The sequence below is a fragment of the Myxine glutinosa genome, chromosome 7, assembly GCF_964187855.1.
Source record: "Myxine glutinosa chromosome 7, kmMyxGlut1.1, whole genome shotgun sequence".
NCBI lineage: Eukaryota > Metazoa > Chordata > Myxini > Myxiniformes > Myxinidae > Myxine > Myxine glutinosa.
The window spans coordinates 181125692-181139233 of NC_136267.1; the positions used below are offsets into that span (position 1 = coordinate 181125692).

Genomic DNA, 13542 nt, shown 5'->3' on the forward strand with positions numbered 1-13542 from the left:
CTGGGCCCAGATTCGAACCCAGGCTCGACAGCTCTGAGACAATGTGTATACAGTACCTCCAAGCTATCCTTCCACCCCTGTATCACTGTATATACATATAAGGTTGTGAATGATTGTGACATAGATAAAAATTGGCCTCTTAAATTTTCTGAATTTCCTTCTTTTGCAAGCGGCTGCCTATCAGCTTTGAAGAATTAAGAGAAAATACAACATGATGGATTACCGGACAAGCAGCGCTTGATGTATGGATGATGTACGAGTGATTCTCTCTGCTTTAATATTGATGGCTAAAGGATTGTGAATAAACCACTCGTTGTGCCATTCACAGGAAACCCACACGCCCACAGTCCTCGTTGCACCCACGTAAGCATGGAGAGCACCGAAAGGAAAATGGCTTGTCACAACTTCATGAATGTGGCACCACTAATGGAAGGGTGAGTGTGCTGATTGAAGCTCCTTTTGCTGATTGGTTTGGTTTGCCTTTTACTAGAAATAAAAGAAAAGTAGTGAGGACCTCAATTTTTTTTAAATCTGATTTTCCAAAATAGACACCTGTGGTAGTTTCTCAGAAGTCTTGTGTCCATCTGCAGTCAGGAATCTTCTTTCTCACGTATTTACAGTTAACCTAATCATTTATCTGCTGTCAATTTCGCAATTAAAAAGTCTACTTTGGCCATGATCAACATTTCTTCATTTATTCCCCTTTTTACTGGTTGTTCAAATTTGACCGAGACTTTTTGTTAAAGTCTGAATTCATCTCAATTTACATATTTTTTCTTGTCAATTCATCATTTTTGAAGGAATTTTTCTTACGACGTGCTGTGTTCAAAAAGATCTCCGAAGGAGACATTGAGCTATGCCAAGCTCCGTACACGTTTGGATCACCCCACGACACCGATTCTGTTTCCAAAATGTGTCCCACATGGCATTTCTTCGCTCATGTCCACAAACTTTTGCCACATGTCAGGTTCCAAACCAGGAATCTCGGCCATTCACTTGTTTGCGTGCACCACAGGCTGCTTTAGTTTGCATCATTTCTGGGAGCGCTGATTTTCCACTGATGTAGTGCCCCCTGCAGGTTAGGGCAGGAATTTTATTTTTCAGGGTGCCGGCGATAACTCCCCTCCTGTTCACAAAAAAGATGTCGGGCCCTTATCGTCCATCCCCGGCCAGTGCTGACAGATGGGTTCTTCCATAGAGTGGCACACCCTTTGGAACATTGCCCTGCGTGCAAAACATGTGGTGACAGCTGATAGCTCGGTAGAGATTCAAACCCAGACGAGATTGCTCAAAGCGGAGTGCACATGTGATGAAGATATTCTTCCAGCTATCTCCTCGTCCCTCCAGAGCTTCAAGTCAGCTGATAAACCCCCATCCATACTCATGATATCTTCTACCCCAATAACCTTCCTCAAGCTTGCCTCTTTCCAGGCTACTTGATTTTCCCCAACACCACCCATGTTCCCTCACCAACATCTTAATTGTTTTCTATTAAATAAATAAATAATCTACATTAATGTTTTTTTCTTCCATATTCTGCTTCTTCCCCATTCCCTCCTTCCACTTCTTGAGAGTTTGCGCCTGTATCCATCTTGTCCACCCGTTTGTGTTTTCGTATCCCTCTTTTGATCCTCTCCACATTCATTACTTCTCACCTTTCAAATCTTCTTTTCGTTATATTATGTCCTGCTCTGTTCCATTTTCTCACTCCACTATGGGCCTCGACTCTGCATACAAAAAAAATCCCATTTTACCCAATGAGAGTTGAGAATAGGTTGAAAACCATTTCAACCCGAATGCCTCATCTCAATAACCTTATTGGAAAAAAACTGCAAATCCAATGAGAGGCTCCAGCTATCCTGAGGGGATCTTCATAAGGATCCTGCTGGTAGATGGGTACCATGTGTTACGGGGTCCCCCCCTTACCTCTGGGCTCGGTAGACCTCCGAACCCCGAGAGGGTCCCCGGCAGAAAGATGTGTTATCCTTGGTTGAAATCCAGCAAATAAAACAGTCAAATCAATAATGCAACCACACCAGGTTATAAACAAACAATAATATATTATAAATCACACACAAAGAGCCATACAACAATGGGGCAATCACCCCTACTTTCAAATCTTACGATGATATCCTTATCAAGCCCCTTAACCCCAAACTCACGGCACCTCCCCAATGTCTCTGCACCCCTCCAAGGCGAAGTCCCAATGTCTCTGTGCGCTCCCTCGATCGGGGAGTCAAGGCCCGATGGTCAATTGAGGCGTAGGCGAGCGAGACGACCCCGAGGTCACATTGTTCAGCACCCAGCAACACAGCGGTGGACAGGAACCTCACAAAGACGCGCTCCGACATACACGTTGCGGTTTCAATCCGCGAGCCTCCGTATAATTCTCACGTGCCCTTTCTGGCACAGCCGTCCCCGGCAAACCACCGGGGAATAATGTCCAGCCGACACGACCAAAACCGGTTCACTGCCGGTTGCTCGCGTGGCGAAGATGGCGGACGGCTTTCCCTCGAACCCGGGCCTTGAGGCCAGGATCCTCCGGAACCTCAATGAGGATACCCGACGACACTGGCTCCACGCACTCCGGCGATAACTCTTATCGCCCGAACTTCCCTTCAAGGACGCAAAGTTCACTCGCACTGTACGTCGAACGCTCGGTCCGGAGCTTCAACAACAACGTCTCTTCACGATCTCCTCCCGCCTCTTTTTCTGTCGCTCCACCTCTTCCGGTCACGATCCGGATTTCCGGCCACATTTTACCAGGATCGCTTTTAAATCTTTTAACTATAATAACCCTTTCCCTTCAACCACAATCACCAGAATACTTAGAATCAACAACAATAATCATAACAACAACCCTTAGGGCCGAATCCATAACACTTGGTACTTGCCCCTTCACCGAGGCCGTACGGTCGATTTGTACGTTCTAACCCTGTGGGTGTCCACTCGGGCTATCCTTGTCTTCGCTCACCATCATTATCTTTATTTTGCGTCATTCATTCACATTCCCTTGTATTTTAATAACTAGTGGGGTCACCCGTGGGAATCCTACGGGCATGGAAGTGTATCGTTGCGATCAGTGCATGCGGTACTCGGGACAATAACGTTAGGCGGGAATCCAAACCTGAAAATGCTGGAAACCAAAGCTGAAATTGGAAAAGCAATATAGCCTATTTTACTCCAGGGAGTCCCAGGATTACCCACCCAAAATTTCGTTGCGATCGGTTCAGCCGTTTTTGCGGTACCTGGAAACAGACGGACAGACAGACGGACGGACATTTGGTGAATTATAGTAAGATGTTTGTTACAAACCCAATGAATTCTCAGTTTGCCCCATTTGTGAAGGCATGACATTAATTTTGAATCGTTTGTGTTTTTGTTTTTTTCCTTCAGCCTTCGAATCCAAGCAGATCAGGTTCGTGTTGTTATTAAATAGTGAGTTAGAATTTTGCTTTTTCTAAAATAATTCACAATATTGTTATATAATCGCCAATTTTACTCATTGATTTTATAACAGCTGAACACTTAAACTATATTAATTCTAGTTTTATTCTTCAAAAGTTTCACACAAATATCCTATGCACCAGAATCCGGTTTTTTGGAGGGACTGTCGGACGTCGTGTGTGCTGAAGGAGAGACGGCTACCTTTCGCTGCTACCTGGCACCACAGGCCGCAGCACCCGTGAGCTGGAAGAGCCCTGGCCAGGAAGTACTGTATTCTGGTGACCATTACTCCATAAGTGGGAGGTACATGGAGAACAGGAACACTATTTTCATTACTCACCTTGGAATATTTATGCTTATTAGCAATCAACCTGTAAAGGAGATTACATACCATATTTACGAGAGTGATGCGGTCGGTTGATAGGGGACAGGGGATGGAGGATTGGAGCCCTGTGAATTTTATCTGTACAAATGGGAAAGCTGGATTGGTGGTAGCATGAACCATTGTTGATATGAAAACCTTATTTTCTTTCGTCATCATCTTTGCTTTTTGGATGTATGACACTGATGTGCCTTTCATGTTGTTTTAAGGGTGAAACTGACATACGACAGGAGACATAACTGAAGAGTGAATTTATAAGGAATATTTATTAATCCTACATTAAGGAAATGTCTACATTAAGCACAATATTACTAATTGAATGTAACACTGAATGACTTTTCCAAAAATCCCCAAATTAAATCCCACAAACGTACAAACATCACAGACTAGTTGTAGACTAGTATCTGCTCACCTTCACTCCTTCATTCCTCTTTTGTCCCACCTCTGGAACAAACTCTCTCACTCTCTTCAATCCCACTCCTCCCTCCAGGTCTTTAAAACAGCTGTTCACCACCATCTCTTACCTTCCCCCATCCAAAACCTTGATCTTTTCTACCCCCGCTAATTCACCCCAGATGCACTTTTATTGAAATACCGACTTCTTTCCTGGACGTCCTAGCAGAGTCCATATGTTTTATACCTCTCCCACCCCCCCCCCCCCCCACACCCCTCTTCCCATGCCTCCTCCCCCCAAGCCCTCTCCCTCCCACAGATCTCCCAATGTCCCAGTTCTCTGCTGTCATACTTGTGTGCTTCCCTCTCTCTCCCCATATTGTCTCCCACTCCCTTTATTGTATGTTTTGTGTCCGTTTTTTGTTTTTTTTGTGATTGATGTTAGCTCTTACACGAGCCTCGATCTTGTATACAAAAAAATAAATATACAACAATGAAGCTGCAACATAAAGTTAACTCATGACTCTCGACGTGGCAACTTGACTCAAGCAAGCAGTTGGTACAGTAAACCCCAACGGGTTATAAATGGGTAAAATATTGGCGGTGAGCACGTTTGAAAGGATCTCATCTGGAGGGTGCGCACAGGCCGAAGACCGTTGGACAGTCACGTTTTACAAGGTCTCAGAAGGTGAAGTCCTTGCATCACAGAAGCTTCCAGAAGAACCCGAGGCCACAGGTAAAGCTGTATCACAGAATCACCTGAAATGACGCCAACGAGGGTGTACAAGGACCAGTTTGACGGGCTGTGGATGAGCGTGTTCTACCCGTCCTCCCCGATCATCCCTGTCAGCGAGTGGATTTTCAACGTTGCGGGATTACGTAATGTGAACATAACAGGCTTGGTGATTTATTTAATGGACGTCTTCAATTTGAAAGATGATGGCGTCATTATCAAGAACCAACCCCATTCCAACTACCTATCTTCCCCACCGCCTTTCTTTCCCATTTTTCAAAACAAGAGGGCATTAATGGCATTAAGAGGTTAAATTCAATCAAGAGGTTGAATTTACCAATGTTTAAGATCAAAATAAATGAAGTGGTTCAATTAAATAATGATTCTGGGCAAATTAAGAGGAGGAAGAAGTTAAAAAATAAATAACTAGGACATAAATAACGAGGTTAACATTGATGACAGAATCTGGGACATGTGATGGACATACAAACATAGGTTACATTTTGAGTTAATTAACTAATTATCTCACCACGTGGATGGAAATTTAAAAAGGGCTCCATTCGTTTTTGGGTATCGACGTCATGAATCGTCACGTCAAGTTCCAAAAAAATCCGTTGAGGTGCGGAGAAGTAGGGGGGGAAATACTAAAAAATGTTAATGGACCCATTGCCAGAAGGAAGGACTAACTGAATGTCTGACTGATGGGCATCGTTAAGGCTTTAACAACTCTTCTCCACTTTGTCATAGACAAAGCTAAAAATGTTATTCGTGTTCCTGAAAATCTTATTGAACCAAAACATTTTGGTGTGCTTTTCAAAACTATTACTTCTGCAAGATTTTGTCCCATGGAATTGTGGGAGTTATTATATGTCATGTTTGACTTTTTTTGCAGAGAGGATGGGATGTGGACACTGAAGATTCACAACGTATGTCCACAAGACACGGGTTTTTACACCTGCGTGGCGAGTGGAAAGCTCGGGATAATTACAACGTCGGCACAACTGAAGATTCAAGGTACTTTTACGTTGAGTGATCCACCTTTGAAAATTTATGGGAAGTAAGACTTGAAATGCTGAACCAGATAATCACTTGAAGCCTGTGGGTGAGAAATGTATTGTATATGTTTTAATTTTTTTTTTTTTTTTTTTAATACAAGACCGAGGCTCGTGTAAGAGCTAACATTAATCACAAAAAGACAAACTGACACGTAAAACATAAGATAAAGGGAGCGGGAGACAAGATGGGGAGAGAGGGAAGCACACAAGTACAACATTTGAGAGCAGAGACATCGGGAGATCTGTGGGAGGGAGAGGGCTTGGGGGGAGGAGGCACGGGAAGGGGGAGGGGAGATGGGAGAGGTATAAAACACATGGACTAGGACTTCCAGGAAAGAAGTCGGAATTTCAAAAAAGTTGATTGCTCCCATAAATTGCTCCCATAAATGCCATATTTATCTCCACGCTTTTTGACAAAAATTGGGGATATTTTAATCGGCTCCGTCCGTCCGTCCGTCACGCTATCTCCTCCTAAAAGATTGGGCAGAAATTCACAAACTTCGTAGTTATGATCATCAAATGTCACGAAAGTGCAAGAGCATTGTCATTTTTAGCCCCACCCTCTAGGTTGGGGTCAAACGGTGAAATACCAAAAAATCCAAGTACAGGCACATTTTAAAACATTTTAAAAAGAAACTTTGTGCAATGAACATTTGGGGATGCATAAAATATATAACAGTGTTTTGGATTTGACCCCCAGTTCATTCCCCAGGGGGTGAGGACTTAGTGTCAAATTGGGGGAAAAAATTCAACTCAAAATTTGACATTAGGTCATTCCTGGTGGAACCTTTTGCCATCCTTCGACTTTGCTTGAGGTGGGATGCGTGGGGATTTGCGATGTTGCACCATCGACTTCGCTTCGCTATGGTATTTGTCGCCAAACACTGGGAAATTTGTTTTGGGCAGAAGACTCCGGTAATCAATGCATCATTCTTGTGCCATATTGACAGTATTCCCACATATTCTCAGGTCGTGCTAATCTTACAGCTAAACACAAATTGGCAACTTGGCCAAGGCACAAGTGCACAATCGACTACAATTTTTACCCTGCGTTTGCAAAGCAAAAAGCAGGGTTAGGCGATTGCTTGCGTACATACGTGTTACGTACATGTGGCATACGTGCCTATCTGCATTTTAAAAATTCATTTTTTTTCCAGCAACCGTTGGTCCGATTGACACCGACACAAAACTTTACCATAGGAGCACCTCTGCCTGTAGACAATTTTTTGTTCATAATTATGACATCATAGGTCATATGGTACGGACGCCATCTTGGAAAACCGTTACACCTCTATATCTCCCAAACCACTCAATGGAAAAAATTGAAAGAAGGTTCATTGTCAAGTACTCCCCATGGGGAATAAGATATGTTGATGATGTCATTGGTGCCTTCATTATGAAGTCATAATTCGACAAGTACAACGCTTGATCTGATCAGTAGGAAAAAATGGACACAAAAAAATGAACACTGCATGAAAGAAATTGAAACGTGGCTCATTGTAAAGAACTCCGCATGGGGAACTAGAACAGCACTCAGTAGAGAGCAAACCTCCGCCTGGTTGGCCATATCACTCAATGGTGAAGAATCACTTTAAAAATTATACGAGCTGGATGCGGATCCACATCTTGACCAAACTGAATCGATTTGTCCTTGTCACACACACAACCTGTCCAGCAAGTTTCGTCGAAATCCGTCCATAACTTTTTGAGATATCCTGCGATGTATCGTTTTTGGCCCTTCACCGCAATGTATCGCAAACAAACATTAAAAAATCTTTTAAGTGACAGGGGTGAAAACATAACCTCCATCCACCTTTGGTGGCAGAGGTAATGTGTTGTTAATGATGATGTCATTGGTGCCTTAATGATGATGTCATAATTCGATAGGGGCAACGCTTAGTCTGATCAGTTTGAAATTTCTTGAGCGTGATCTACGTAACAATTATAGTAGAGACCGGAGTAGACCAGAAAATCACAATACAGAATCACATTTAATCAAAATCATCCGTCCACAACTTTTTGAAATATCCTGCTATGTATCATTTTTGGCCCTATCTCACAATGGTGAAGAATCACCTAAAAATTCTAGTAGCCGGATCCGAATCCGGATTTTCACCAAATCATTTTTGGTTGACCCAATCCCAATCATGATTCACCAAATCATTAATCATTTCATCCTTGTGACATCCGCTACATCTCTGCAAATTTTATACGAATCCGTCCACAACTTTTTGAGATATCTTGTTCACAAACAGACAGACAGACAGACAGACAGGGGTGAAAATATAACCTCCATCCACCTTTGGTGACGGAGGTAAATAAATTTATGATGTCATCGCTGACGTGTTCTGGCAGCCATATTGGATTAAAGAAAAAACCTTCAAAAACAGAAGAGCTGGCTCCCACCAAGTTGACTGCGCAGGGTAAGTATTCTATGAATACCATCTCGTTGAAATAATGTATTAACATCCAAAAGTTAAACATTGACCCAGTAGGATTTGCACCCCTAACTACACCACAGGTAGGCCTTGCTCTTGATTTTACGGCCCACAGCAGTTTTTAGTCAAGCCTGACCCTCCCGGACTCATATGCAGAAGTCAGAAAAATGTTCAACATGCTACCTGTTGAGTTATCCTGCCACCCTAATTTAGTAGTATGACGTCACGGATTCCTACGTCGAAAAACAGAACTGTTTGTATGTTAATAATTACATTAATTGTGTACCATTTCTCCCCACCTTTCCTTATGGAACGTGTGGAGGCATTCCCGGACGCCCTGTGGCCAGGGAATGGACTTGCACCGCTGTGCATTTGCACTGGGATGCACCGTCGGGCCCAGACACCAAAAGCTTATCAGGCTACACCGTGGAATACCAGAAGGATGGTGAGCACTTTACATGGGTTGCATGATGCATGGGCATCGGCTTGCGTTGGCCTTAAGCTAGACACACATTGAGATGGTTCTTTTGTGCGGAATCTTTACATGGGTTGCATGACGCATGGGCATCGGCTTGCTTTGGCCTTAAGTTAGACACACATTGAGATGGTTCTTTTGTGCGGAATCTTTACATGGGTTGCATGACGCATGGGCATCGGCTTGCTTTGGCCTTAAGCTAGACACACAATGAGATGGTTCTTCTGTGCGGAATCTTTACATGGGTTGCATGACGCATGGGCATCGGCTTGCTTTGGCCTTAAGCTAGACACACATTGAGATGGTTCTTCTGTGCGGAATCTTTAGATGGGTTGCATGATGCATGGGCATCGGCTTGCTTTGGCCTTAAGCTAGACACACATTGAGATGGGTCTTCTGTGCGGAATCTTTACATGGGTTGCATGACGCATGGGCATCGGCTTGCTTTGGCCTTAAGCTAGACACACATTGAGATGGTTCTTCTGTGCGGAATCTTTACATGGGTTGCATGACGCATGGGCATCGGCTTGCTTTGGCCTTAAGCTAGTCACACAATGAGATGGTTCTTCTGTGCGGAATCTTTACATGGGTTGCATGACGCATGGGCATCGGCTTGCTTTGGCCTTAAGCTAGACACACATTGAGATGGTTCTTTTGTGCGGAATCTTTACATGGGTTGCATGACGCATGGGCATCGGCTTGCTTTGGCCTGAAGCTAGTCACACAATGAGATGGTTCTTCTGTGCGGAATCTTTCCATGGGTTGCATGACGCATGGGCATCGGCTTGCTTTGGCCTTAAGCTAGACACACATTGAGATGGTTCTTCTGTGCGGAATCTTTACATGGGTTGCATGACGCATGGGCATCGGCTTGCTTTGGCCTTAAGCTAGACACACATTGAGATGGTTCTTCTGTGCGGAATCTTTACATGGGTTGCATGACGCATGGGCATCGGCTTGCTTTGGCCTTAAACTAGACACACAATGAGATGGTTGTTCTGTGCGGAATGCGGACCATTATTGTATAGACTGATTAACACACACATGATATGTTCACCAGCAATATGAGCATAAACGTATGTGAATTCCAAGCATTTTCCATTGCGAGCACCGAGGATGTGTCAAGTGTGTGGAAATTCCATGTGAATATCATGAAAAACATGGATGTGCCGTCGCCGGCTCTGCTAAATTGCCGGCGGTTCATTCAAAGAAAAGTGCACTTCCTACTTAACACCAATTACCTACAAGGTCTTCATTCGCAGGTTGATGGAATACGGCTCTCCCATTTCAGCACCCCTGCTTCACACTTTGCCCTTCTTGATGTCCTGGAAACCAAGACCCTCAAAATCATTGGGATCTCCCACTACAAACCTAAGTGTCTGGTCCTGTTACTTTCTCATCGCAGACAGGTCGGTGGTCTCTCTGTCTTCTACCACCTCCTTTCTGGTCTTGCACCCTCTGCTCTTTCTGAGCTTTGTCCCTTGCCCCCAACCCAAAGCTTCTACATACACTTTTTTTTAGCCCATCCCCACTAAAAATCACACACGGTTAAATTGAGACTCCTGGGTGGCCACTCGATCGATCTACCTGTATGGAAAATGGTATCCTAGCAATTAGGAACTTCAATTGAGAAGTGTCGAGAGGCACCATCTTGAATAAAAATCGTTGTATCTGTGTTGTCCCTTTCCGAATATTTGGATGAAGAAACTTTTGAAGCATTTCCACGTATCCCTGTCTGTCTCTTGTATTGTGGAGGATGTAACGTCCAATGAGTTGGGTAGAAGTCATTACGCACCAAACAAGCACAGGTGGGCCGACTTTGCTGCATTCAACTTTCATTTCTGGATCATTTCCTGAGCAGTAACGGAAGTCATGCATGTTGGCAAAACCACCAAAACAGTCTGGTCAGACCAGGTAATGTAATGTAACACACCTGGACGGTCATCAATACAATGAAGGAAATGATCACAAGACTCCATTCTCTTGTCACAATCACCTGGTAACAACTGCTGAATATCAGGTAATGCGGTTTGTGTGGTTTCCATCCCAGGTTCTTCTTCAAGATTGTATGAATTGCACGATATCATATTATACTCTCACTCACTACCTGTCTCATCGACTTATTTGGGATTCTTGTGAACACGTGTCCTATGCGGTCAATGATGTCTGTTGTCTTGTGAACACTTGTCTGTTGTCTCACTGTGGTATGTCTTCCTGATCGTACATCCTTCAATGAACCAGTTGTTATAAGCTTTTCGTGACGACCTTCTCTGAACTCTGAACCAGTTATTATAAGCTTTTCGTGACGACCTTCTATGAACTCTGAACTAGTTGTTATAAGCTTTTCGTGACGATCATCTCTGAACTCTGAACCAGTTATTATAAGCTTTTCGTGACGACCTTATCTGAGCTCTGAAACAGTTGTTATAAGCTTTTCGTGACGATCATCTCTGAACTCTGAACCAGTTATTATAGGCTTTTTGTGACGACCTTCTCTGAACTCTGAACTAGTTGTTATAAGCTTTTCGTGACGACCATCTCTGAACTCTGAACCAGTTATTATAAGCTTTTCGTGACGACCTTATCTGAGCTCTGAAACAGTTGTTATAAGCTTTTCGTGACGATCATCTCTGAACTCTGAACCAGTTATTATAAGCTTTTTGTGACGACCTTCTCTGAACTCTGAACTAGTTGTTATAAGCTTTTCGTGACGACCATCTCTGAACTCTGAACTAGTTGTTAGAAGCTTTTCGTGACGACCTTATCTGAACTCTGAACTAGTTGTTATAAGCTTTTCGTGACGACCATCTCTGAACTCTGAACCAGTTATTATAAGCTTTTTGTGACGACCTTCTCTGAACTCTGAACTAGTTGTTTTAAGCTTTTCGTGACGACCATCTCTGAACTCTGAACTAGTTGTTATAAGCTTTTCGTGACAACCATCTCTGAACTCTGAACTAGTTGTTTTAAGCTTTTTGTGACGATCTTCTCTGAACCCTGAACTAGTTGTTATAAGCTTTTTGTGACGATCTTCTCTGAACCCTGAACTAGTTGTTATAAGCTTTGTGTGACGACCTTCTCTGAACCAGTTGTTATAAGCTTTTCGTGACGACCTTCTCTGAACTCTGAACCAGTTGTTATAAGCTTTGTGTGACGACCTTCTCTGAACCAGTTGTTATAAGCTTTTCGTGACGACCATCTCTGAACTCTGAACCATTTGTTATAAGCTTTGTGTGACGACCTTCTCTGAACCAGTTGTTATAAGCTTTTCATGACGTCCTTCTCTGAACTCTGAACCATTTGTTATAAGCTTTTTGGTGACGATCATCTCTGAACTCTGAACCAGTTATTATAAGCTTTTTGTGACGACCTTCCCTGAACTCTGAACGAGTTGTTATAAGCTTTTCGTGACGACCATCTCTGAACTCTGAACTCTGAACTAGTTGTTTTAAGCTTTTTGTGACGACCTTCTCTGAACCCTGAACTAGTTGTTATAAGCTTTTCGTGACGACCTTCTCTGAACTCTGAACCAGTTGTTATAAGCTTTGTGTGACGACCTCCTCTGAACCAGTTGTTATAAGCTTTTCGTGACGACCTTCTCTGAACTCTGAACCAGTTGTTATAAGCTTTTCGTGACGACCATCTCTGAACTCTGAACCATTTGTTATTAGCTTTGCGTGACGACCTTCTCTGAACCAGTTGTTATAAACTTTTCATGACGACCATCTCTGAACTCTGAACCAGTTGTTATAAGCTTTTCGTGACGACCTTATCTGAGCTCTGAAACAGTTGTTATAAGCTTTTCGTGACGACCTTCTCTGAACCCTGAACTAGTTGTTATAAGCTTTTCGTGACGACCTTCTCTGAACCCTGAACTAGTTGTTATAAGCTTTTCGTGACGACCTTCTCTGAACTCTGAACCAGTTGTTATAAGCTTTTCGTGACGACCATCTCTGAACTCTGAACCATTTGTTATTAGCTTTGCATGACGACCTTCTCTGAACCAGTTGTTATAAGCTTTTCGTGACGACCATCTCTGAACTCTCAACCATTTGTTATAAGCTTTGCGTGACGACCTTCTCTGAACCAGTTGTTATAAGCTTTTCATGACGTCCTTCTCTGAACTCTGAACCAGTTGTTATAAGCTTTTCGTGACGATCATCTCTGAACTCTGAACCAGTTATTATAAGCTTTTTGTGACGACCTTCTCTGAACTCTGAACTAGTTGTTATAAGCTTTTCGTGACGACCATCTCTGAACTCTGAACTAGTTATAAGCTTTTCGTGACAACCATCTCTGAACTCTGAACTCTGAACTAGTTGTTTTAAGCTTTTTGTGACGACCTTCTCTGAACCCTGAACTAGTTGTTATAAGCTTTTTGTGACGACCTTCTCTGAACTCTGAACCAGTTGTTATAAGCTTTGTGTGACGACCTCCTCTGAACCAGTTGTTATAAGCTTTTCGTGACGACCATCTCTGAAATCTGAACCATTTGTTATTAGCTTTGCGTGACGACCTTCTCTGAACCAGTTGTTATAAGCTTTTCATGACGTCCTTCTCTGAACTCTGAACCAGTTGTTATAAGCTTTTCGTGACGACCTTATCTGAGCTCTGAAACA

The 13542-nt window shown here is 43.1% G+C and overlaps 1 protein-coding gene across 1 annotated transcript in view; it reads left to right on the forward strand.

Annotated features, from left to right (window-relative positions):
- LOC137431866 (triple functional domain protein) overlaps positions 1 to 13542 on the forward strand; it is a 469010-nt gene that overhangs the window by 444137 nt on the left and 11331 nt on the right. Inside the window, 5 exon segments of the mRNA XM_078782583.1 lie at positions 329 to 434; positions 3397 to 3418; positions 3591 to 3750; positions 5848 to 5969; positions 8771 to 8893. Of these exon segments, the coding sequence (XP_078638709.1) occupies positions 329 to 434; positions 3397 to 3418; positions 3591 to 3750; positions 5848 to 5969; positions 8771 to 8893 (533 nt within the window).